At 42.7% G+C, this 27,258-nt stretch overlaps 1 protein-coding gene across 1 annotated transcript in view; it reads right to left on the bottom strand.

Moving 5' to 3' along the window:
* Positions 1-27,258, bottom strand: part of LOC126335589 (cytochrome P450 9e2-like) — an 84,487-nt gene that overhangs the window by 13,620 nt on the left and 43,609 nt on the right. The window contains exon 6 of the mRNA XM_049999028.1: positions 16,537-16,758. Coding sequence (XP_049854985.1) covers positions 16,537-16,758 — 222 coding nt within the window. The remainder of the gene's footprint in view (positions 1-16,536; positions 16,759-27,258) is intronic.

Here is a 27,258-nt window from a genome sequence, read left to right on the forward strand (position 1 = left end):
AGGCAATGTCAGCGTCAGTTGCGGTGTTACTCATGTGGGAAAATGGGTCACCGGGCAGTGAACTGCAGGAGTAAAAGTAGGGGGCAACCTCGCTGGCAACAGCCGTTAAATGAGAACGGGACTGCTTCAACTGTCGGAGAGCAGTCCCCGTGAAATTAGGTAATGCACTTGTAGGTGCACAGATGGAATGTTGCTTATTAGGCTTAGTGAACTGAAGGGAACAAAGGTTTCTGGTTGACACATGAGCACACGTGTCTGTTATTAGTCTAGACCTGGTTAGCAGGAGAAGGCGTGAGCCACGCTGCTATAGGTTACGTGGGGTGAGAGATAATAAAATAGAGTGATTGGGTACGACGGTACTTCAATTTGTGATCGCAGGAACTATGTTTAGTGAGCAGGTAGAGGTGTTACCATGTGTAGGTGAGGGGTATTCGGTGATTGTTGAACTGGAATTCTTTGACAAACATCGTGCAAGGATAGATCTTTGGCAACAAACAGTGGATCTCGGTGGAAGAATGTTTTGCTTGGGGGAAACGGTTGCAAATGGACGAATGTTGCAAGGTGCACTTAACATGAAGGTCACGCCAGCTAAACTGCGAAAGGATTCATTAAAAGTCGATCAGCAGGTTAACATACCAGCAGGTGCAGGGAAGGTAGTTAGGGTTTTGATAAATACAGACTTACCAAATGATATGTTGTAGATGGTGGAGCCACTCTCAAGTAATGAGGAGTTGGATAATTCGCACTGTTTTGTGCGGAGGATTGTAGCTCACTCAAGTTATGTGGGAGGAGATTATAGGGTTCCTGTACATATAGATAACTTTGACAGAGCGTATTTTACCTTGACTAAAGTGTTGTTAGTGGGCATGCTGGGGGTTTTTGATGAAGATTACTTCGATAGGGAAAATTTAGAGGCGAGCCATAAGCAAAACATCGATGCAGCGCGATTAAGGGGATAATTACAGCATTTTCAGTGAGACAACGGGCTCACATTGGAGGAATTGTTATTGACATTTAGCGATTTATTCAGAACGAAGGGTAGGTTACTGGCAACACCGATTACGAAGCATCACATACCAATGAAGGATAAGACACCAGTGTTTAGGAAACCATGTAGGATAGCACATCATATGCAACCACTACTACAGGAGTTTATAGAACAACAGCTACGGGATGGAATCATAGAGCATAGTGACAGTCCATATTCAAGCAATGTAGTTCTTGTACCTAAGAAGTTGGTGGATGGTACACGGAAATATAGGTTTTGTTGTGATTATAGGTTTCTGAATGCAATAATCATTTCTGACCAATAGTCGATTCCGAATATCAGGGACACAGTGGACAATCTGGGACAATGTAAGTATTTTACGATGGTGGATTTACGGAGTGGATACCATCAGTTGGAAGTAGCGCCAGAGAATGAGATAGACAGCTTTTACTGTTCCTGGAGGACACTATCAGTATAAACGTATGCCGTTCGGGTTGAAGAATGCACTGGCCACAATTAAGCGATTATTAGATGGGATTTTAAGGGGACTGAAACAAAAGACATGCATGGTGTATGTAGATGACATTATAGTATTTTCGAAGGATATACCAGAACATGTATCGCGTTTAAGGTAAGTCTTTAGAAGATTGTAGCTGGCATGGTTAATGTTAAGTTTAGAAAAATGTAGTTTTGTGCAGATGCAGGTCAAATATTTAGGTCATGTAATCAGTGAACAAGCGGTTCAAACCGATCCTCAGTTAACAGAGGCAGTTCAAAATCTTCTGACACCGTGCACAACGAAGCAATTACAATTGTATAATGGGTTCACATTATCATAAATTTGTAAAAGATTTTGCTAAAATAGCTGAGCCATTAACAGAGCCTTTAAAGGAAGAGGTTAAATTTCAGTGGACAGATGAATATCACGAAGTTTTCGATAAATTAAAGATGAGATTAGTTTCTGGTCCGGTATTGTTGTTTCCGAATTTTGAAGAAGACTTCATCTTATCATGTGACGCTTCAAATGGCGCGGTAGGATGTGTTTTGGGACAAATGGTGACTGGACAGAAGCTTCTTGTGGCTTATGATTCTAGACAGTTAAATATGGCAGAGTGGAGTTATTCCATAACGGAAAAGGAAATGTTGGGACTATCGTATTCTCGTTGTTACCTTTATGGTAGGAACTTTAAGGTAGTGACAGATCATACAGCGTTGAGATTGCTACTGGGACTCAAGAATCCTTCTAGTCGGTTAACATGGTGGGCTCTATAATTAAATGAATCTGACTTTGAAGTAATTCATAAGCCAGGGAAGAAACACTTGAATGCAGATGCATGAAGTCATGAATTAGAAGTAATGGGTAAGAGAGTCGTAGAGGGCACAAGCAGAGGATTCTGTGGCTGCAAATTTGTTGTGTGGAGTTACCAAGTGTGGACCATGGGTTTGGTACCAGAGAATTTGAGAGAGGAAGTGTTAAAGCAGGCCTGTGATCATATGCTTTTGGGGTATGGTGGTCGTCCAGTAATGGAAAGACGAGTAGCAGAACAATTTTGGTGGCGCATTTGGAGAAGGGATATGGAACAATATGTTGCAAATTTTGTGACACATGCACATCGAGTGGATGTGGTGCACTCAAGAATTCCATTGCAATGGTTAACAGAGGCTTTGAAACCATTCGAGTTTATTGGGCTAGATATTTCTGGGCCATTCAACAAAACACCAGAATCGTTATGTTTTAACTATAGTTGATCACTTTTGCGGTTTCTAGCCATGGTCGCAATACCAGACCAACAGGCAAGTACAGTAGCACAAGCTTTAGTCAATAACTGGTTATTGAAGTCTCGGTTGCCTGATACCATAATTATGCATCAGGGAACGAACTTCATGTCCGAATTAATTTCACAGTTGTGTCGTTTATTGAGAATTAAAAAGTTACAGACCCATACATTTCATCTGCAGGCGAATGTGAGAACAGAGCTAGTACATTGGACAATTCCGAAAATGCTGTTATTATGTGAATGGAAACCATGATAACTGGGACGTTTATGTTGCATATGTGATATCGAGTTATAACACTAAAATACATTCAGGGGTCGGAATGTCACTGTTCGAGGTGGTCTAAGGAATGCAATCGCCATTTGACGTTCTATGTCCAAAACGAAATTGGGAGCTAAATGGATTGCAGTGAGGAAATTTGCACAGCCAATATGGAAAGTCTGGAAGAGGGTACAGAAGACCGATACGAAAGGATTAGAGAGGCAGGAAGAACCAAATAAGAGGTTGGGACCTTTACCACAGTACAGGGTAGGTCAATGGGTATTAATCACTAATCTATATATGCTTAAGGGAAAGACGAAAAAATTCTTGACAAAGTACCATGGACCATACCAGGTCGTGGAGACGACTTCGCCTGTGAAAGTTAAAGTGCAGATGCCAACATAAACATCCATTATCCATGTAATAGAGTAAAGCCTTTTAAAGGAATGGTGGACAGATTACCTCGATTACAAGTAAGTGACTGTCAAGGCTAGGCAAAGCAAGTGGAGGAAGAAGGTCTCAGCGGAAGAACAACAGTGGATGCATAATATTCCATATCCATTATGTTCATGGAGGGAGTAAATTATTGTATATATAATATTGTGTGGCATGTTTACATTTTGTGTTTTTGTATCAAGGTACAATTTGCATTTTGTGTGTGTGTGGCTGTGTTTTTTCTTCTCTCTTTTTCTCGCATTTTGGTGGGTCCTATAATAATTGCGTTTTTCTTGTTTGTTGTTTTAGTTCTTTTGTCATTGTATTGGGGGAAACTACTTTTTTGGGGCAGAGTGATCTATCAGGAATTTTTGAGGATGTTGTACGATGTTGTACTAACTTGTGGTGGAAAAGGGGTAGTACAGGCATGTTTTCTTCTTTTCCTTCACAGGGTCAGAACATATGTGGACGTGTTGGATGATAGCCATGGGGATGCTGATCTGTGGTGACAGCAGTGGAACCGGACATCAACAGATAATTATCGAGTCCTTGCAGTAAGGGGTACTGTATTCATGGCAGCCAGATCTAACAGTAACAAGTCATAAGTGGTCACTATGAACAACAATAGAGGTATGGAAGATCAGGAATGAAGTACAAAAATTACAGGAATCGTTCTCAGAAATGTATACCAAGGGGAGGGGGGGAGGGGGGAAGAATCAGTACTAAAAGAAGTACTGGAGGAATATCAAGAATTACAGTTAATGTATAGTAAACTTAGAGAGAAATTGTCTAGTTTAGTGGGGAGGGAGCCACAGATGGTAACTAGGCGTAAGAGGGATGGATAAATGCAGGGGGAAAGATATTGAAAATGGTGTTCAGTGCAGTGGATGACGATTATGTCTGAGCATTGAATCAATCAGTAATGCAGGTGGAACAAGCGGTCAGTGAGGTTAGGGGAATCATAGAGTGGCACGCAAGACTTTGTCAAGCCTAGAAACAAGGGTCTTGAACAACACCAAGCTCGTAGGAACCTTAATGGAGAAGTTGACTCGATATGGGGGAGAGACATGGGAAGTTATAAATAGCGATTTGGGGTGATGCAGAAAAGATTAAACATATTTGATGGTAAGTTGGCTATTGCCAGTTTGCTCAGCGAATTAGCAGATCGATTAAGTGAAGCACGTGCAGAAGTTACGATGTTACAGGAAGCCGTGTATCATGTGGTAAATGGGCATCTTAGTCCAGTGTTAATCTCGCCAGACTATCTTTTTAGAGGATTACAATTAGCGAATAGGCAATTTCCACCAGATATAGAAAATGTAGTGGAGGTAACATGGGCCATGACACCAATATTCCTTCATGTGGCATTGGTACAGGTGAGGACAGATGGGGCGCGAGTTTACATCGATGTCAATTTTCCAATAGTCAGAGTTGACTCACGTTATGAGTGTTACACTAACCCATCCATACCCAGTGAAATGTAAGGAGATCGGTAAATGGCTGCAGATTAGGAAGCGAGATGTACTTTTTATTTTGGGGAACAGAGAAACTCATGGAGTACTACTGTAGTCAGAGCTGGAGTATTGTTCACAGGGACGAGAGATGAATTGCTCTAATCGACCAGTTTTTACAGACAGTGGTACATGTGAAGTTGTATTGTTCCTGGGGATTACGAATGGCTCACGTTATGAGAAAGACGTGTTATTGGACACACTCCTACTTCCAGAAGGTAGGGAGGCATTGGTTACATTCGGTATTTACGTCGATATGGGTTATGGTCACTTGTTATACGAATCATAGAGCGGATAAAATAAGGAGGTTGCAACTCTGGGAAAGTGGAATAATCATAAATGGTATGGTTTGTGAGATTGTGGGGGACGATTCCCATCTTCCAGCATCACATACAGGTGAAACAGCATTAACTTTGTCACATAGGAAGTTGTTTCATCCGGAAGGGGTTCTACAGATATTACCAGTGAAGAATCTGACATATTTAAACTCCACATTCAACCTGTGGTGTCACCGCCAGACACCACACTTGCTAGGTGGTAGCCTTTAAATCGGCCGCAGTCCAGTAGTATACGTCAGACCCGCGTGTCGCCACTATCAGTAATTGCAAACCGAGCGCCGCCACACGACAGGTCTAGAGACAATTCCTAGCACTCGCCCCAGTTGTACAGCCGACTTTGCTAGCGATGGTTCACTGACATCTACGCTCTCATTTGCCGAGACGATAGTTAACATAGCCTTCAGCTACGTTATTTGCTACGACCTAGCAAGGCGCCATTATCAGTTACTATTGATATTGTGAATCATGTACCGTCAAAACCGACATTCGTCATTAATGGATTAAAGTTAAGTATTCCACCAGCTACGTCCGTTTTTCTAAACTCGAAATTCCTTGTCCTGTTCCAGATCTCACACCAGCCTGCATGAGCTAAAACACGTGACTTTTGGCCTCCTCTAGTAACACGGTGTTGGCCCTCCTGCCAACCACAACAAAACCCAGAGTTTTTGGAAACGTAGCATTCCTTTAATAATGCACAGGAAGGGTCTATCATGGTTAATTAAGTATTATAACACGTTCGAATGTTACAACAGTATCGGAGAAACAGAATAGTCACAGTGAGCATTTCAGCCGTAGTGTGTGCCGTTTTTCTAATTTTCTTGAGTATAGCTTTGTGGAAACTCTGGAAAAGTGCACCAGTAGACGAGGTGCCAACACATCAGCTCCCTACAGCATGAGTAACCAGTGTAAACAATGTACAGGTGTGGAGTTAATGTTTTGATGTTCTCATTAGTTTTAGTCTGTAGAATGTAAGTTTTGTGAACAAGGTATATATACTGCTATATCTCGAATCTGGTCGAATCTTATAGAAAGGAGGGAGGTGTGCTGTGCTAGTATTAGTCCTAATCAAAGGAAATGGAAATTTTGTCAGAATTCAATGAAGGTGCGGTTGGGCGATGAAATCGGGGGCCACTGGCTCAAATGGCTCTGAGAACTATGGGACTTAACATCTGAGGTCATCAGTCCCCTAGAACTTAAAACTACTTAAACCTAACTAACCTAAGGAAATCAGACACATCCATGCCCGAGGCAGGATTCGAACCTGCGACCATAGCAGTCGCGTGGTTCTGGACTACAGCGCCTAGAACCGCATGGGGCCACTGGCAGAGTGTGCTAACAGTCAAAAGCCAGCAGGCAAGGTAAATATGGCACTCACAGGTGCAGAGCTTCGGCGGCAGTATTGCACGTACAATTTGTTTTGAGTGGAGCTACAACGAGACAGAATACTGCAGCATTGCTATGAGTTGTATGAGGTGGGGCACTAGGCCAGAGCCAAGAGTGGCGATTTGTAAGTAGATGACATGTGGGAATTCATTCCTGCCATAGTTTCTGTCTCTCCCTGACACTGCATCAGAAGTGAGCGGAAAACTGATACAAATACACAGACAATTTTAGCCTTGGACAGAGTGTGCCAGGTCAGCCAAGCGTTGGGATGGACCTGTGCTGGGCTTCGCTATAGAGACCAGTCTAGCAGCAATGTTATAAGTATTCTGCATAAACTTGTATTCTGTTTTTTATGTACTTGTTCGGGCTATATTCCGCCTCTGGGGACACAACACCAAGGCAGGACAGAACGGCAGCCTGGAACTTGGAGATCGCACAGTCTGCCTGAAAGAGGGCAGTGACAGCAGTCTGCAGCAGCTCCAGGAGGGGCTCGGTTCCACTCCAGTCCACAGGCCACGTTCGCTTCCCAACTGGTGTACTGGGGTCCGGGCGAGGTGTACGCTGTGGGAGGCGTGGCAGTGCTGCAACAGCGCCTGAGATGGTGGTGGGTGCTGCCATGCAGCGAGCACCACTAGCAGCGAGGTGCAGCACAGCATCCAGGATGATGAGGGTTTGAGTGTGGTCCTGTCCTGGGAGCAGTGGCGGCCCGAGGGACAAGGGTGACCAGTACACCCATCTTCGTCCCATAGTTGGAAAGAACCAGCCAAACAGAGCAGATGGCGGCAAGGACCAGGGACTGTAGCAGTCTCCGGAATCACTGCCAGCAGTGCGGCGCAAGTGACAAAGCATCGACGGGCGGCGACCGGGAGAGCGCGGCTGACTTACAGCGAGGCAGCATTGTCAACAGCAGTAGCGGCGTCAGCATACCGGGAGTCTGTTGTGCCAATTGGACTCGCGTGACAGCGCGCGGGCGACACACCGACCCTACGCTTCACTCACTGAGTATTGTAAATTATCTGAATAAACGAATATTACCAAGTACCACTGTATCACTCTGCACTGCCCCTTGACGCTCTTGAAATTGGTCGACTTCCTGACAAAATACGGTGTGTTGGGTCCCGGCTTCAGCTCCGACATCTGGAGTCTTGGATTCCACACACTGATTCTGCAATACTACGTTCATCATCAGATTTCGTTTCACGTGCAGCAGAAACCATTTTGTCGCGAGTACAGTCAAGTACAATAATGAGGCTCTGTTTTATGCTGTGCATTATGTGAACGTCGACTCAACAATAATACGGGACAACACCTTTAGCGGCACATTTAACTTGGAAAGTGCTGGCCATCCACCTGGTCCAACTAACCCCCAATGATAGGAACAGTTGTAGTAGAGACGTATATGTCATTTAGTTTTCGAACAGAAAGAAATAATGGTAAAACTCTGCTGTTGGGCTTCTTGGTCAATCTGAAGGAAAACATGCTCTCAGTCTTAGCTAGCAAAGAGTACTGTAACTTAAAACAAGAGAGATGCAAATTCCTGACTTCTTCTGCTTGAGCTATGTGCAGCATAAAGGCACATAGCTGCAATTTCACCATGTAGATAGATATTGAAGCCACCAGGATATCATAGTCGTCTGGTTATCTCTGAACTTATTCCATATCGGACTCTGAGGAAAGCGATTACATTTCAGAACTGCTTCGCCAATAACGAGGCGATCAACAACAGAATTCCAAGCCACCAAAATGTATACATCTCCTCTTCCTCCACTTTTATGCCGTTCTGTCCTGCATTTGCCATCGTTCGGCAGTGACGTATCACAAACCTTAATGCATTAGATCCAGTAAGTTTGTCAGCTTAAATGTCTTGTTATTTGTCGCAACAACTCCCTTAGCTTGGCTCAATATCAATTCTACTGGATTCAGATAGCAGTGATACGGTGATAACTGTAAAAATACAGCGTTTATAGAGTGTGCTCGACTCCGTGAATATTGTTTTCCGTGCTTCTATGACGCTGATCACCCAGGCTCCTGTGAGACCACGTCTACCCTATAAAACAGTGGTCATATTCAAACAAATAGTATTTGATTTTTCATTTTCCCCCCAAATGTTTTCTTAACTTGAAAACCTGTAACAATCTTTTATAATAAAAAAAATGGCTCTCAGCACTCTCGGACTTAACATCTGAGGTTATCAGCCCCCTAAAACTTAAAACTACTTAAACTAACTAACCTAAGGACATCAACCACATCCATGCCCAAGGCAGGATTCGAACCTGCGACCATAGCCGTCGCGCGGTTCCAGACTGTAGCCCCTAGAACCGCTCGGCCACCCCTGCCGGTCTTTTATAATATATGGATAATTAAGAATGTGTATTTGCAATGAAAACCAGAATTCTGTATGTGATATGTAATTAGAAACCAGAAGGCATGCCTTTTTATTCAGATATGATGTTAAGTATGAGTTAATTACCACATAGTGATAAATTTCATATTAAAATGGTTTAGATATTGAAACGTAACAAAACTAATTTTTGATCATAACGGGTTTCGAACCAATGCCCGCTAGCTCACTTGATTAACAAGGAAAGACACTAACTATTACGCCACGATTACAAGTAAGGGTCATATTTCTTATATTCAGTGCATCATATTACTTCAAAGCTCATTTTTCTCTGTAAGTTGTGAAAAACATTCAGAAGAACTTGTTTCTAGGCATTAACGATGTTCCACGCGCGTGTTTCACTACGAAACAGTAAGCAGTATCATCCATTTTCGCGGTAAATATGGACAGTGAGACAAACTGAACACAAGTAGCGCCTACAGACAGTGTGACTGTACACGATTTTTTAAATAAAAATTATGTGGCTAAAGTATGATTAAGAAAAATGTTGATGGCTGTTAACACATCAGGATGTCTTAAAGTTTCATTTACAGTGAGATTAGATTAGATTAGATTAGTTTTTCGTTCCATTGATCCGTGTTGAGGAGATCCTCATGGATGTGGAACATGTCACTTTTTTAAAGCTGAAATAACAGTACTAATAGTATAAATATATACAACACATCACTTGTTTCTATTAAAATTTTCGTCAATGGAGTAGAAGGAGTTGGCCACTAGTAAGTCTTTCAGGCTCCTTTTAAACTGATCTTTATTTGTAACTAAATTTTTTATGTTTGCTGGCAAATTATTGAAGATGAGTGTTCCTGAGCAATGAACCCCTTTTTGAACTAAAGTAAGTGCTTTCAAGTCCTTGTGCAGATCGTTTTTGTTCTTGGTATTGTATGTATTAACTGAGCTGTTTATTGGAAAAAGAGATATATTATTTAGGACAAATTTCATTAAGGAGTAAATATACTGAGAGGCAGTAGGTAGTATACCCAGTTCATTGAAGAGGTTTCTACACGACGTCCGTGAATTTACTCCATAAATAATACGCATTACACGCTTTTGGACTCTGAAAACTTTTGTTTATACCATGTGACATAATGGAATGAAAGTAGGCAAAGTATGCAAGCTTTTTCATTTTTATGTCGCCTATGTCTGCTAACACTCGAATTGCTAATACAGATTTGCTAAAGCGTTTCTGCAGTTCTGTGGTGTGCCCCTCCCAACTGAATTTATTATCAAGTTGTAATCCCAGGAATTTAAGACCGTCAGCCTCTTCTATCTGCTCTTCTTCATACTCTATGCATATGCCTGGTGGAAACCTCTTACAGGTTCTCAATTGCATATAGTGAGTCTTTTCGAAGTTTAATGTCAGAGAGTTGGTTTTAAACCATTTATTAATATCCATGAAAATATCATTAGCAGATCTTTCTAGAACTACTCTCGACATAATATTTATTGCAATACTTGTGTCATCTGCATACAAAAAGAACTCTGCTTCTGGCAGTGTAACTAATGAGAGATCATCAATGTACACAAGAAAAAACAATGGCCCTAAGATGGATTCTTGTGGGACACCACATGCAATTTCTTGTCATTCTGATGATGACTGATGCCTTAATTCACTAGTCCCTTGCACTGAATCCCTTTGTTTCCTGTTAGCAAGGTATGACTTGAACCATTTTGCAGCACTGCCCGTGACACCATAGTTTTCTAATTTATTTAAAAGGATGTTGTGGTTTACAAAATCAAATGCCTTTGACAAATCACAGAAAATACCTGCTGCTTGTAACTTGTTATTTAATGAATTAAGTACATTTTCACTGTAGGTGTAAATAGCCTTTTCGATATCATAACCCTTTAGAAATACAAACTGTGTTCTTCATAATATGTTATTTGTGGTCAGGTGGTTGAGAAGATGCCTGTACATTACTTTTTCTAAAATTTTTGAGAATGCTGGCAAAAGTGAAATCGGTCTGTAGTTTGATGGCATGTCTTCATCCCCTTTCTTGAATAGAGGCTTAACATCTGCATATTTCAGCCAGTCAGGAAATGTCCCAGTTATAATTGACTGGTTACACAAGTAACTTAGAATTGTACTAAACTCACAAGAACATGCCTTAATTAACTTTCTTGATATTTCACTGTAACCACTAGAATGCTTTGTTTTTAAAGATTTTATTATGTAAGTTATTTCTTTTGGTGAAGTGAGTGACATATTCATGTACTTGAAGCTACTTGTAAAGGCTAGTTTCAGATATTTGAGGGCATTATTTGCTGATCCTGACTATCCCATTCTGTCAGTAATGGATATAAAGTACTTGTTAAATAGATTTGCCACACTCTGCCCATCGGTTACTAATGTGTCATCTACTCTTAGTGCTATTTGATCCTGTCCCTTTCTGGTTCTACCAGTCTCCTCTTTCACTATGTCCCAAATATTTTCTTATTTCATTCCCTGACATTGCTATCTTCTTCTCGTAGTGTATTTGTTTATATGTCTCAATTACTTTTTTTATATTTTACAGTATTCCTTGTATTAAGCTAAATCATCAGTATTGGAGCTATTCTTGGTCGACAGATACATTTTCCTTTTTGTCTTACAGGAAACCTTTACTCCTTGGGTGATACACGGTTTTATTATAGACTTCTGTTTAATTTGAGTAACTTTTAGAGGAAAACAGTTTTCAAACATGGTACTGACATTGTTCATGAATGTGTTATATTTTTCATTCATGTCATGAGCACTATAAACATCTTTCCAGTTCATATCTTTGAGCAGTTTTCTAAAACACTCAATTTTTGGTTGATTGAATACTCTCCTGTACTCAGATTTAGTAGTCTTGATAATCTGCTTAGAATTTACATCTAAAACAAGGAGCTGCATGTCATGATCTGACAGTCCATTTATTACAGGTTTTATGATATGATTTTGTTCCTTTGATTTGTCTATAAAAATGTTATCAATGGCTGTCCTTGAGGATTTAGTGATCCTAGTTGGAAAGTTTACAGTGTGAGTTAGATTGAAAGACAACATTACTAACTGCAGTAAATGTCTACTGGAAGATTGAATTATAAAATCTGTATTAAAGTCACCAGCAATCAAAATTTCTTTGTTTGTTACTGTTAAATAACCCAAAAGAGCTTCTACATCTACATCTACATCTACATGACTACTCTGCAATTCACATTTAAGTGCTTGGCAGAGGGTTCATCGAACCACAATCATACTATCTCTCTACTATTCCACTCCCGAACAGCGAGCGGGAAAAACGAACACCTAAACCTTTCTCTTCGAGCTCTGATTTCTCTTATTTTATTTTGATGATCATTCCTACCTATGTAGCTTGGGCTCAACAAAATATTTTCGCATTCGGAAGAGAAAGTTGGTGACTGAAATTTTCGTAAAAAGGTCTCGCCGCGACGAAAAACGTCTATGCTGTAATGACTTCCATCCCAACTCGTGTATCATATCTGCCACACTCTCTCCCCTATAACGCGATAATACAAAACGAGCTGCCCTTTTTTGCACCCTTTCGATGTCCTCCGTCAATCCCACCTGGTAAGGATCCCACACCGCGCAGCAATATTCTAACAGAGGACGAACGAGTGTAGTGTAAGCTGTCTCTTTAGTGGACTTGTTGCATCTTCTAAGTGTCCTGCCAATGAAACGCAACCTTTGGCTCGCCTTTCCGACAATATTATGTATGTGGTCCTTCCAACTGAAGTTGTTCGTAATTTTAACACCCAGGTACTTAGTTGAATTGACAGCCTTGAGAATTGTACTATTTATCGAGTTATCGAATTCCAACGGATTTCTTTTGGAACTCATGTGGATCATCTCACACTTTTCGTTATTTAGCGTCAACTGCCACCTGACACACCATACAGCAATCTTTTCTAAATCGCTTTGCAGCTGATACTGGTCTTTGGATGACCTTACTAGACGGTAAATTACAGCATCATCTGCGAACAGTCTAAGAGAACTGCTCAGATTGTCACCCAGGTCATTTATATAGATCAGGAACAGTAGAGGTCCCAGGACGCTTCCCTGGGGAACACCTGATATCACTTCAGTTTTACTCGATGATTTGCCGTCTATTACTACGAACTGCGACCTTCCTGACAGGAAATCACGAATCCAGTCGCACAACTGAGACGATACCCCAGAGCTCCGCAGCTTGATTAGAAGTCGCTTGTGAGGAACGGTGTCAAAAGCTTTCCGGAAATCTAGAAATACGGAATCAACTTGAGATCCCCTGTCGATAGCGGCCATTACTTCGTGCGAATAAAGAGCTAGCTGTGTTGCACAAGAGCGATGTTTTCTGAAGCCATGCTGATTACGTGTCAATAGATCGTTCCCTTCGAGGTGATTCACAATTTTTGAATACAGTATATGCTCCAAAACACTACTGCAAACCGACGTCAATGATATAGGTCTGTAGTTAAATGCTACTACCCTTTAAATGCGAACATTTTTAGGTTAGGCTTTACCGTGACTGTTACTGACATTAAATGAAACAATAAGTTTACTGTTACCAGTCACTGTTTATTTGTTTCCACGACGCGTTTCGAAGGTTTAAACCTCCATCATCAGGTGGATATACATCGGTTAATATGGCATTTGTGTGTTTGTGTTGTGTTACGATTTCTTTGGAGGAAGTTGTGACACTGTCTAGTGGAGAAAACAAAACAGTATTTCAGAACTTGGTCTGTTTTGACAAAAATTGAACTTGTATCTAGCAGTAAACATAAATTAAGTAAGATAAAGTACCTCCAGTGGTCACAGGACTGTGACTGTCTACTCTGCAGAAGTGGGAAGCTAGCTTAAATCCTGAAATGTCTAACATATCTATACCAGTGGTCACTTGATGTTCAGAGAGGCAGATTATGTCAATTTGGTTAGATGAATTCATTTCATCAATACAAATGAGTAGTTCATCAACTTTATTTCTGAGTCCCGGAATGTTCTGGTGTAATAAAGATCACTGATACTGCATATTAATGGGATTATTACTGCTTTGGTGCAGATGAACTGCCAGTTTCTGATTACTTTCTGTTAAACATTGATTAAATGGAGGCTGTATGCTAAAATCTGACTCCTGTTCATCTGTTTTCTGAAACTGAGTGTGTCTGCCAATCTCACTTAAAACTGGTTTTCTATCCCGCTTCCCTATCCTAAAAAAGGCGTCCCTCTGACACCTGTGGCCACTGGTATTTTACCACTTGTGACAGTGTCCCCCCTTAAGTTTCCTGCAATCAAGCCAGACGGTTTTCCCTTCCCTTTCCTATTGAGGTAGTAATTCCCAATAGCGGAACAACACCTGCGTCCGAGAGCTATGGCTGCTGACCAGTCATCGCGTTTGTGTTGGTTTACATCAGGTTTATTCTTACAATGAACGGAGTATAACCACCTGCATGTCGCGCTGTCCACGTGGGCGCTGTGGTCCTACGCTCCCGCACGTTTGGCGTGGGTGTGATTCACCTGACCTACTGGCACGACCGCCATACGTTTACTTTCCCACAATTATTTAGTGGCACCTGAAGATGGGGCTTTAAGCTTCAAATCCGGACTAGAATAAATTAAGAAAACTGCTGGATACCTACAAATGGTGAACAATAGATTGTTCCGCATAACCGCCTATGCACCCCGCTTTCTTCCTTACACTGACAGTGACAATGATCTTCAGTTTCCGAAAATACTTCAAATAACCCAAGGCAAAATAGTGCAGAAACTAACTTCCGCATGTTCTGTGGTCGGTTACATGGATCTTTTCATAGTTTTCCATCTAGCCAACTCCCGTGGCCGTTGATTGTGGAAGTGATCCCAAAACCTACGTAGTCTTGATACTCATACACCTTCGTCCATTAATGACAAGGTAAACAGGACAGACAATGTCATGTCATAGTTTGTATCATATGAGGACATAAAGTTAAGCTGTCATACTTTTCAGCTGCTATGGGTCAGTGTCTTCATCTTCCACGTGGTACTTCACTTATTGTGTTTACGGTCCTCTGGCAATCCCCAACATAAGCATCACCGATTAGGACGTGTTCATATTCCATTTCCAGTACTTTATTAATCAATGTTTGTCAGTTTCCAGTATAACAAAACGTATTCGAAGTATAAATGTTATCGAGTGGGTTATACCAATATTCGAAAGTGAGGAAACGGCCGAAAAGTTATCTAAATAAATCTGTAACTGAGATGGTAGTCGATAGTCTCCTAGTGATTGTTTCAGACTGAATTACAGTTTAATGTTTGGTTCCATGGCAATGAATGTGACCCACGACCGTGATGTGGCCCACAACTGGAAGGCCACCATCGGGCGTCATGTCACCTGTCTTTTTTACTGCCTTGCAGATCTAGATTTCAACTGACAGTGCATTCATCATCAACGCTATAAAAAGAAATAACACAATTATCAGACACAGAAACAACACACTAATCGAACGCCGTGTCTCAGCTGCACACAATTACAATTCCACAATTACTTGCTGTTATTAGGAGTCATGTAACCTAACTATTCCATTCTAACTCAGGTGTGTACAAGCATTAGCCCGACAGAAGCTCCTGTTACAAATCCGCACAGATATCCTCGGTTGAGCTGATACTGTATTGCCAACGCTATCTGTTTATTGCCCGTGTGTAAAAGAATGGGCTACGCAAACAAATTGCACAAAAATACAGGGAATTCAGGATCTAACTATAATAAAATACATGTTTGTCTGGTTGTCCACAATAAAAAAAACATTATTACGTGTGTTTCAAAATTTCGTAAAATAATGTCTGCATACATGCACAGTGCCGATTATGATTTCTGTTTTTGATTTTGTATGCCTCCAGACAATACTGTATTTTATTTTAATTACTAAGAGAATTCCCTGTATTTTATATATATATATATATATATATATATATATATATATATATATATATATATATATATATATATATATATATATATATATATAGCTTAGCCTAAGGCATCCTTTAATGTATGGGCAATAAATATATGGGGGTTGATACTCGGTATGACGTAAACCGAAGTTAGCTGTATGGATGTGTAAACAACAGCCTCATTTGGAGTAATACTTGTAGATCCCTGAGTTACATTGGAATATGGGTTGTTATAATTACGTTTAGTCTACATGACTATTTATAACGGCAATTGTAATAGTGGAATTATAATTGTGTGTTACTGTGAAGGGTGTTTGATCAATGCGCTGCTTCTGTATCTGAATCTTGTATTATTCTTTTTATGGCAAACTGGTGATAGTTCAACGGTCAGTTGAAATCTAGATCTGCAGTGCCATAAAGCAGACAGATGGCATTCCGACTGATACTGTCCTTCTTTCTGTACTGAATGAGAGTCAATAAGTCATCAAAATAAAACTGTAACGATTTAAGTTTGTTTTCGTTTCCGATTTTAAAAAAATAAAAAAGCTGGAACCTACCGGAGATCACCATATCGAGGTACTGGCAGCCCATGACCTGCTCATAGTCGGGCCGCCATCCGCTCTTCTTCATGAATCCGTCCACCTCCTGCTGCAGCCTCGTCTGCACGTCCTCGTTCGTTGCCAGCAGGTAGCTGCAGAAAGTCATCACCGTCGACACCGTTTCGAAACCACCGAAGAAGAACAGAATTGCTTGTGCCGCGATATCGTCGTTGGTCAGACCTGCGTGAAGGGAGGCAAAACAGACTGAAAAGGTTTGTACAAACCCAAATCAGTGCGGAATAAATAAACTGAGGCATTCCCTCTTTCATCCTCTGATGGATGTGTAACAGCGCTAGGATCGTCAGTGACATTCATTTTCATTGTGCTCCAAGTGGCAGGCATTTAGCAAATATCATTCTCGTACTACACATCTTGGTCACCGACAACATTAACGAACGCTGACAGAAGATATTTTCGTGCCGAGATTTTACTAGTGTTTGAACAGGTGAAGGTGAATAGTTCCTAATCACAACAATTATAGCACTAATGATCACATTCTGAGAGCTCATCGCAGAGTCTCATGGAGCCAGGGCATGTGACACATTGTCGTGATTTAAAATGTCGAAGCAAAACGCCTTCAGCCGTATAAATTTCCAGTTTATTTGAGCAACCAGTTTCAGCGCTGACTGTTCACGCCCCCTACTGACGTGGTCCAGCCAAAACAACGTAGGATACCTGGTATCCGTGGATTTTTTCTTAACTGAATGCTGGCCTCTACTTTGAGTGGACCGGACGTGGGATTCTTCCCAGACGTCAATCGGGAGGCCTGAAGATGGGGTAATGCAGGGCTAGACCTTGTGGCTCACGGCCGATGCTGTTCTGGTTCGACATTTGACGCCAAACAGCCGAGGTCCTCCAACCATCTGTATACAGGGTGTTACAAAAAGGTACGGCCAAACTTTCAGGAAACATTCCTCACACGCAGAGAAAGAAAATATGTTATGTGGACATGTGTCCGGGAACGCTTACTTTCCATGTTAGAGCTCATTTTATTACTTCTCTTCGAATCACATTAATCATGGAATGGAAACACACAGCAACAGAACGTACCAGCGTGCCTAAAACACTTTGTTACAGGAAATGTTCAAAATGTCCTCCGTTCGCGAGGATACATGCATCCATCCTCCGTCGCATGTAATCCCTGATGCGCTGATGTAGCCCTGGAGAATGGCGTATTGTATCACAGCCGTCCACAATACGAGCACGAAGCGTCTCTACATTTGGTACCGGGGTTGCGCAGACAAGAGCTTTCAAATGCCCCCATAAATGAAAGTCAAGTAGATTGAGGTCAGGAGAGCGTGGAGGCCATGGAATTGGTCCGCCTCCACCAATCCGTCGGTCACCGAATCCGTTGTTGAGAAGCGTACGAACACTTCGACTGAAATGTGCAGGAGCTCAATCGTGCATGAACCACATGTTGTGTCGTACTTGTAAAGGCACATGTTCTAGCAGCACAGGTAGAGTATCCCGTATGAAATCATTATAACGTGCTCCATTCAGTGTAGGTGGAAGAACATGCGTCCCAATCGAGACATCACCAACAATGCCTGCCCAAACGTTCACAGAAAATCTGTGTTGATGACGTGATTGCACAACTGCATGCGGATTGTCGTCAGCCCACACATGTTGATTGTGAAAATTTACAATTTGATCACGTCGGAATGAAGGCTTATCAGTAAAGAGAACATTTGCACTGATATGAGGATTGATAGATTGTTGGATGAACCATTCGCAGAAGTGTACCCGTGGAGGCCAATCAGCTGCTGATAGTGCCTGCACACGCTGTACATGGTACGGAAACAACTATTTCTCTCATAGTACTCTCCACACAGTGACGTTATCAACATTACCTTGTACAGCAGCAATTTCTCTGACGCTGACATTAGGGTTATCGCCAACTGCACGAAGAATTGCCTCGTCCATTGCAGGTGTCCTCGTCGTTCTAGGTCTTCCCCAGTCGCTAGTCATAGGCTGGAATGTTCCGTGCTCCCTTAGACGCCGATCAATTGCTTCGAAAGTCTTCCTGTCGGTACACCGTCGTTCTGGAAATCTGTCTCGATACAAACGTACCACGCCACAGCTGTTGCCCCGTGCTGATCGATACATCAAATGGGCATCTGCCAACTCCGCATTCGTAAACATTGCACTGACTGCAAAACCACGTTCATGATGAACGCTAACCTGTTGATGCTACGTACTGATGTGCCTGATGCTAGTACTGTAGAGCAATGAGTTGCATGTCAACACAAGCACCGAAATCAACATTACCTTCCTTCAATTGGGCCAACTGGCGGTGAATCGAGGAAGTAAAGTACATACTGACGAAACTAAAATGATCTATAACATGGAAATTAAGCGTTTTCGGAAACATGTCCACATAACATCTTTTTTTTCTTTGTGTGTGAGGAATGTTTCTTGAAAGTTTGGCTGTACCTTTTTGTAACACCCTGTAGAGAGGGACTTACAGAATCGTGATTTCGTCTGTCAGACACAAATCTTGGAAACACTCTCCAATATTAATAACAAAAACACGTAACAATAAAAACTCGGAGAACGCGCCAGAACGAAAGGAGACGATCTCGATACCGAAGCCTGGCTACCGGCTCTACACCGGGCTGCCTGTTAAGGTCGCAGCTTCTGTCTGCACTCACGTAGCTGCTGTCTTCGGCGCCACACTTGTCTCTGCCGGGTTTTTATTGCTTAGTGTGTCTACTTGTGTAGTGGCTTCTGTCGGATGGTTACTGGAGCTGTCACTGAATTACCCCTGTATCTCAAATAGATGGAGAAGAATGGCCAGCTGCCATTTCTGGATGTACTAGTCCAGAGGAAAGCAGATGGATCAATTGGCCACAGTGTGTACCAAAAGCCAACACACACTGATTTATATCTGCAGGCCAGCAGCTGTCACCGCCCTGCACAGAATAATGGGGTTCTGCAGACCTTGGTCCACAGAGCACGTGCCCTGTCATACCAAGAGAATCTACCTAAAGAGATAGAACGTCTCAAAACAGTTTTCTCCAAGAATGGATACACGGACAGACAAATTGAGAAGGCACTCCAACCAGCCACTATACCACAGGTTCCTGAAGAAGACCTAGATGAAGCAAAGAAGGTGGCATATCTGTCCTATGCTGGCTCTATTTCTGCCAGAATCAGTAGGATCCTCTGTAAACACAATATCAAGTGTGTTTTCTGTCCATCCAACAAGATCGGTGGACTGTTGGGGAGGGTCAAAGACGACCTGGGGTTACGAAAACCAGGGATTTACAATATACCTTGTCAATGTGGCATGTCCTACATTGGCCAGACGACAAGAACTGTAGAGATCAGGTGCAAAGAACATCAGAGGCACACTAGATTAAGACAGGTGACTAAGTCAACCATAGCTGAACACTGTCTAGAACTATATCATGCCATGAAGTATGAGGATACCAAGATTCTAGCACAAACACCCAGATTTTGGGACAGTGTTATAAGAGAACCGATAGAAATAAAAATGGCTGACGATCTTATGAACCGTGACACAGGGCACCAGCCAAACAGAGCCTGGGATCCAGCTCTGGAATTGTTAAAGGAACAATGACGCCAGCTGCAACACTACACAAACAGAAGAACCAAAGACATGGAGATGGAAAACGAGCCCCTATCGGACTGCAGGCGCACCAGACCGAAGATGGAACACCCAGAAGTGGGACTGGTGGGCGCGGACCGCAGAGGGAACATCCAGAGCCGCAGCGGACCAAAAACGGAGCGGCAACGCTCCAACAGGTAGTGGTGAGCGGGCGCGGATTGCAGGGGGAACATCCAGAGCCGCAGCGGACGAAAAGCGGAGCGGCAACGCTCCAACAGGTCGTGGTGAGCGGGCGCGGACCGCAGGCGGAACGCCTGGTACCCCAGACCGTAGATGAAACCCCCAGGAGCGGGTTTGGTGGGCGCGGACCGCAGAGGGAACACCTAGAACCGCAGCGGACGGGAAACGGAGCAGCAACGCTCCAGCAGGTCGCAGGGAATGGGCGCGGGCCACAGAGGAAGCGCCTGCAGCCGTTGGTGGAGGGGGAAGGCCATAGGCATAAATACTGGATCAGGTCCACTCGAGGAGCAGTCTCAGGTCGCACATGATGTAGGTTACGAGTTACGTGACCGAAATATCGTGAAAGTACGACGCTGATATCCGGCAGAACACCCGACAACCCAAGATCTCATTAGATCGCCAGGAAAGCCTGAAAGGTTACAGAAAAAAAACTAGTTGAACTGTTATAACGAAAGTACAGAGCAAGCTGTTTACTTTAATCACATTTTCATTTATTCAAAAATTATGAAGTGAACAATATTTACCATTGCACAAACGAGGATTATAAGAGCATTAAAAATTTGAGTTACAGTGCACAGTGTAATGCATGAGCTTGCTTTTGAGAAGAAAATTTCTGAAGACGTGGTGACAGCAGAAACAGCCCCTCATTTAGCTCTGAACGATAATTAGATTTCATAGCTGCCAGAGTTGAAAAGCCAGTCCTGCACAAGTATATTATTGCAAAACGAACCAGGATCTTCACTGCGTTCAGCGTTGTGAATTCCTTGCTAATATGTACTCAAAACCCCAAAAAAGCACTTCCTTAAATTTACTCTTCAGCGAAGCATCACTAGTGATATCAAGAACTTGTTGCTCCCTTATATTTAGACAGATGAGCCCGGTGCATTTTTCAATGGATTTTTAATCCGATTAAATTTATCAAAATCGTCGAAATGATCTTACAGTGTAGCTATATGAAGAACGCCGTTTTTTAATTTCTATTGTAAGTATTGGATTATCTGTTTCGTCTAATAGTCACACTGGAATGGGGAACATATCTGGCATGCCACTTTCCACTCAGTTTTGTCACAGTTCCAATTTCTTGATAAACGCCTTAACTTTTTCAGTCCAAGATAGTATAGCTGCCTGAATACCTTAAAGTGAAGCGTTAAGAATAATTAGTTCATCAAAAATGACAGTCCGGTAACCCAGTCTGCAAGAGAGTGACTTTTCACCTCTAAGAAACAGAATGCCTCATTTCCTCAGCTGAAACTTTCCTTTTAGTACTTCATTCCTTGAAATCCATTGAGTATTAGTAAAAAAGTGGAGCTGAGTGTGTTCCGCTCCCATCTCCTCACATAGCAAAAAAATGGTTCAAATGGCTCTGAGCATTATGGGGCTTAACTTCTGAGGTCATGAGTAAACTAGAACTTAGAACTACTTAAACCTAGCTAACCTAAGGACACCACACACCATGCGCGAGGAAGGATTCGAACCTGCGACCGTAGTGGTCGCGCGGTACCAGACTTTAGCGCCTACAACCGCTCGGCCACCTCGGCCGGCTCCTTACATAGCACTTTCAAAGGCCTTCAACTTACAGATTTTGCCTTTATAACATCAACTGTTTCTATAACTGTTTACACTTGATGGAGTGGGCTAAGTTGTTTAGCGTCCACAGCCTCCCAATGTATCACGAGTAAGTCCAAACTGTATCAGCAGCTACGGCTATAATTTTCTCTCGCAATCCCCTGAACCCCATACACTCCGGGAGCTCCATCTGTGCACACTCAAATACACCTGTTCTTTAATTTGCAGTATTGGTTAAAAAAAATATTGATCATGTCAAAACAGTTTTGATGTGTTGTTGTTGTTTTCAGTCTCGGCTGACAGAAAAGCAGTTCCTCTCGATTGTTCAACTCGTCAACGAAACGAACATCACCAATCAAACGAGCCTCTTAACGAATATCAGTCGCTTCGTCCTCTTGAAATGCAAAACGTTTGTTGCGCAATTTATAGATTAACTATTGTAGTAAATCATCAGAAGTGTCTGAAATACCTCTACACACTGTTGAGCAAAGGAGCCATGGAGCATTGTTGATATTATATCAATCGCTGCTGGTACAACCAGAGGTTCTACAACTGTGTGTGGTTTCTTGCATTTAGCAGTCCTATGGGAATCTCGTAAGAGGTTAAAAGGGTTTTAGAAGACACATTCGTAGTTTAATATACTTCTTCCAGGTAGACATTAGTTTCCTGCCGTTATGTAGACAGGAGTGAAACCACCCGCAGTCGAGTAATGGTGTAAACGCCCAGAAGATGACCCCTACGTTGGGTTGAAACCGGTTGACGGTATTATAACAATAATAAATGCGATTAAAACTGTTCTTGAATTATTGATTAATCATACTAATCGGTGCTTCTCTCCACAACCATGTTGTCCAAAAGACATTAAAACATTTAGTTTCACGACAAAAAACTATTTCGGTTTTCCAATCAATTCAGGATGTTTGATTACAAGGCTTGTTAGACTTCATGCTGTCAGGAGCTAAAATGCTTGAAGAAATTACGCACGGCTAACGTTCACTGACAGTAGTTTTCGGGATTAGTTCTTACCACAGCCTGTCGTCTCCGCTTTTGGAGTATCTCCCTGCCCTCCACCAGTTGATGGACGACTGGTGCCGCTAACCAGGAACCGCTTCATACTGCAATAAGTCTTCCTCGCGAAATCTGAAAGACTGTAAGGAGGCATCGAGATACTCGAGACAAAGCCTGCAATGTGCGTCGTAGCTACGGACACAGTCACAATACAGCCCTCAACGGTCGATTCCGGCGATGGCCGACGTTACCCAGCTCGCCCGGTCATTTCAAACTATGCTGAAAACATGGCCCCGTTTTGATCGTCGTCGACCGCGTCTGGCGTAACACCGGCGTCGGGCAAAATTCAGTCCCGATCAACAGCATCTTCTTTGTTCGAAAAAAAAAAAAACAACCTAACTGCTTGTCACTAAGATATTTTTGGTACACCGCGACCCCCCTACTCCTCTCGCCGCTAGAAGTCCCACCACAGTTTGAGACCACTGGGCTAAAGCATTATTAATGGCCCTATTCTGTGATACGTGTTGTTTGCGGATTACAAAAGCCGTCAGCCTTAACACCAAGTCATGTGGAATAGAATTTGTTTTAAATTTATTCGTGCGTAATCTCTTATGGCTAAACAGTGTCATTGTTGAAAAGCTGTGAGGACGGGGCGTGAGTCGTGCTTGGGTAGCTCAGTTGGTAGAGCACTTGCCCGCGAAAGGCAAAGGTCCCGAGGTGGAGTCTCGGTCCGTCACACAGTTTTAATCTGCCAGGAACTTTCATATCAGCGCACACTCCGCTGCAGAGTGAAAATCTCATCCTGGGAATGTAATCGTTGATGGCTAAACAGTGTACTCACACAGAAGATCAACTAAACAGAAAATGGAAAGCTGGCTTGTTGGCTCGGGCAACGGTTGCCGACCAGGCATCGTTTGCTGCGAGACTGCTGCTTGCAGGAAGCTTCGCGTGTGCCGGAACCTAGCTCCCGAACTACTCCTCTGGTTATTCTTTAGAAGATGTCCAGCGCTGCCTCATCAGGAGTCCTGGCGGCGTCTGAGGTCTCTTCCTGAAAGCCAGGATCCCGCAGAAAGCGGCGGCGCCACGCACAGAACCTCAGAAATGCCTCGTAATTCCTGTGCTTGTATACGCTGTGGAGTGCATTAAGTACTGTTGCTTTATTTCAGGACCGGCCACAGCCTGCTTTACTACACGCGCGCGCCGTGTGCGGCTGCGTCGGCCCGAGGCTCGGTGTGTGTCGGCTGTGATCGGCGCGTCTCGGAAGCACTCGGTACTGCGCGGCAGATCACGTAGTGCGGCGGTGAGGCGCTGCTTCTTCTGGCGTGTGGTGCAGCATTATCTGCACTCTCTGTCTTGCACGACATTTGCTTGTGGTTTAAAGGAAGTGTAAAAGAACACGCTGAAAAAGAGGTAGACCAGCGATGTATTGTGTCAAACATTTATGTATGAGTGGGAGTTGCGGTACATTTTCGAACGGAAGTATCAAATTTCTCAGTGTCTGTCACATAATCGAATGACCAAGAAGAATATAATAATTCCAATCCCAAAGAAAGCAGGTGCTGACAGATGTGAAAATTACCGAACTATCAGTTTAATAAGCCACGGCTGCAAAATACTAACACGAATTCTTTACAGACGAATGGAAAAAATAGTAGAAGCTGACCTAGGGGAAGATCAATTTGGATTCTGCAGAAATATTGGAACACGTGAGGCAATACTGACCCTACGGCTTATCTTAGAAGCTAGATTAAGGAAAGGCAGACCTACGTTTCTAGCTTTTGTAGACTTAGAGAAAGCTTTCTACAATGTTGACTGGAATACTCTCTTTCAAATTCTGAAGCTGGTAAGGTTAAAATAAAGGGAGCGAAAGGCTATTTACAATTTGTACAGAAACCAGATGGCAGTTATAAGAGTCGAGGGGCATGAAAGGGAAGCAGTGGCTGGGAAGGGAGTGAGACAGGGTTCTAGGCTCACCCCGATGTTATTCAATGTGTATATTGAGCAAGCAGTAAAGGAAACAAAAGAAAAATATGGAATAGGTATTGAAATCCATGGAAAAGAAATAAAAACTTTGACGTTCGCCGATGACATTGAAATCCTGTCAGAGGTAGCAAAGGACTTGGAAAAGCAGTTGAACGGAATGGATAGTGTCTTGAAAGGAGGATATAAAATGAACATCAACAAAATCAAAACGAGGATAGCGTTTCTGAAGAAGAGAAATTTGTTAACATCGAGTATAGATTTAAGTGTCAGGAACTCGTTTCTGAAAGTGTTTGTATGGAGCGCAGCCATGTATGGAAGTGAAACATGGACGATAAATAGTTTGGACAAGAAGAGAATAGAAGCTTTCGAAATGTGGTGCTACAGTAGAATGCTGAAAATTAGAAGGTCAGATCACATAACTAATGAGGAGGTGTTGAATGGGATTGGGGAGAAGAGAAGTTTGTGGCACAACTTGACGAGAAGAAGGGTTCGGTTAGTAAGACATGGTCTGAGGCATCAAGGGATCACCAATTTAGTATTCGAGGGCAGCGTGTAGGGTAAGAATCATAGAGGGAGACCAAGAGATGAATACACCAAGCAGATTCAGAAGGATGTAGGTTGCAGTAGTTACTGGGAGATGAAGAAGCTTGCACAGGATAGAGTAGCATGGAGAGCTACATCAAACCAGTATCAGGACTGAAGACCACAGCAACAACAATAGAATGACACCGCAGGTGTTCCACAGAAAGACGTTGCACCACAATGTACAAGGAATTTAAAGATTTCGTTGGCGGTGAACACGAAAACAAGTTGGCGGATTTAAAAAGGTTCGGGGCAGTCCTGCACAGCAAGCCGATCTTAACGTGAAAAGAATTGTGGTTATGTTCCTTGTATTTGTACGCATTTTCTTTCAGAAATCCGATGTGTTTAGATCGCAGTCTACTCCTCCATACTTTTGACCAGCAAGAAACTGTAGCGGCCTATCGTTAAAAGCAAAGTACATAAGAGAGCTCAAAACTGCCCCATCTAACTAATCATTCAGTGACGGCGAATTCATTAAAGAGCACATTGTTGGTGCAGCGGAATTAGTGACGCCATTGGAGGTACAAAGGTTTCCCGGAATTCTTCTTTTGTGTGAAACAATAGCTCACCGTATTGCTGTCATGGCACCGAGTGTCTACAGGAAATTAACTGAGAATGACAACAAGTTCATTGGAGTCTCGATTGCTTTGGACATGTCGATCGAGATTTTGGACACGGCTCATCACGCGATTTATGTTCGTGGAATCGACAGCAACATGCGCGTAACAAAAGAACCGTTAGAACTTATGTCAATGAAAAGCACAATGGGAGGGATCGAGTTGCTGAAAATGGCAACTGACGTCGTTGGCATCAACTGGAACATCTTCGTCTCAGTTACCACCGATGGAGCGCCAGAGATGCATTGCTGCGCAGAAAACTACAACAATCGACAGATGATTTGTACGGATTTCATTGTTTCGCATATGGAGAAGCACTTGGTGCTAAACTTTCAGAGATGGAGCACTTTGTGAAAGTGCTGGTCCGAAAAGTAAATTATTTAAAGTCACACGGGCTATTACATCGTCAGTTTAAAAAGTCTTTGATGGAACTGCAAGCACAGTAAAATGGTTCAAATGGGTCTGAGGATTATGGGACTTAACTGCTGTGGTCATCAGTCCCCTAGAACTTAGAACTACTTAAACCTAACTAAGCTAAGGACATCATACACACCCATGCCTGGGGCAGGATTCGAACCTGCGATCGTAGCGGTCGCGCGATTCCGGACTGTAGCGCCTAGAACCGCTCGGCCACACCGGCCTTCGCAGTGGTTAACACACTGGACTCGCATTCTGGAGGACAACGGTTCAAACTTGCGTCCAGCCATGATGATTTAGGTTTTCCCATGTTTCCCTAAATCGCTTGAGGCAGATGTCGGTATGGAGAGGCCATGGCTGATTTCCTGCTACGTCCTTTCCTAATCCGAGCCTGTGCTCCGTCTCTAATGACCCTGTTGTCGACGGGACCTTAAAGACTAATCTCCTACTTCTTCTCCAAAGTTTTTAAACATCCGGAATAGACTGCAGACCTCGTATTTGTAGTTGACTTTACTGCACACCCGGGACCCCCTCAATAACACGTTGCACGATGAGAAGCAGTTAATATCTGATTTAAATGAGGAATAAGGATGCACTTAAAATGAAAATTGCGTTGTGGAAGTGATAACTTCTAAAAACGAACACCACCTATTTTCTTAATCTCTCTGGTGTTAAATAATATGGGAGTTTTGAACA

Source organism: Schistocerca gregaria, chromosome 2, assembly GCF_023897955.1.
Source record: "Schistocerca gregaria isolate iqSchGreg1 chromosome 2, iqSchGreg1.2, whole genome shotgun sequence".
NCBI classification, from domain to species: domain Eukaryota; kingdom Metazoa; phylum Arthropoda; class Insecta; order Orthoptera; family Acrididae; genus Schistocerca; species Schistocerca gregaria.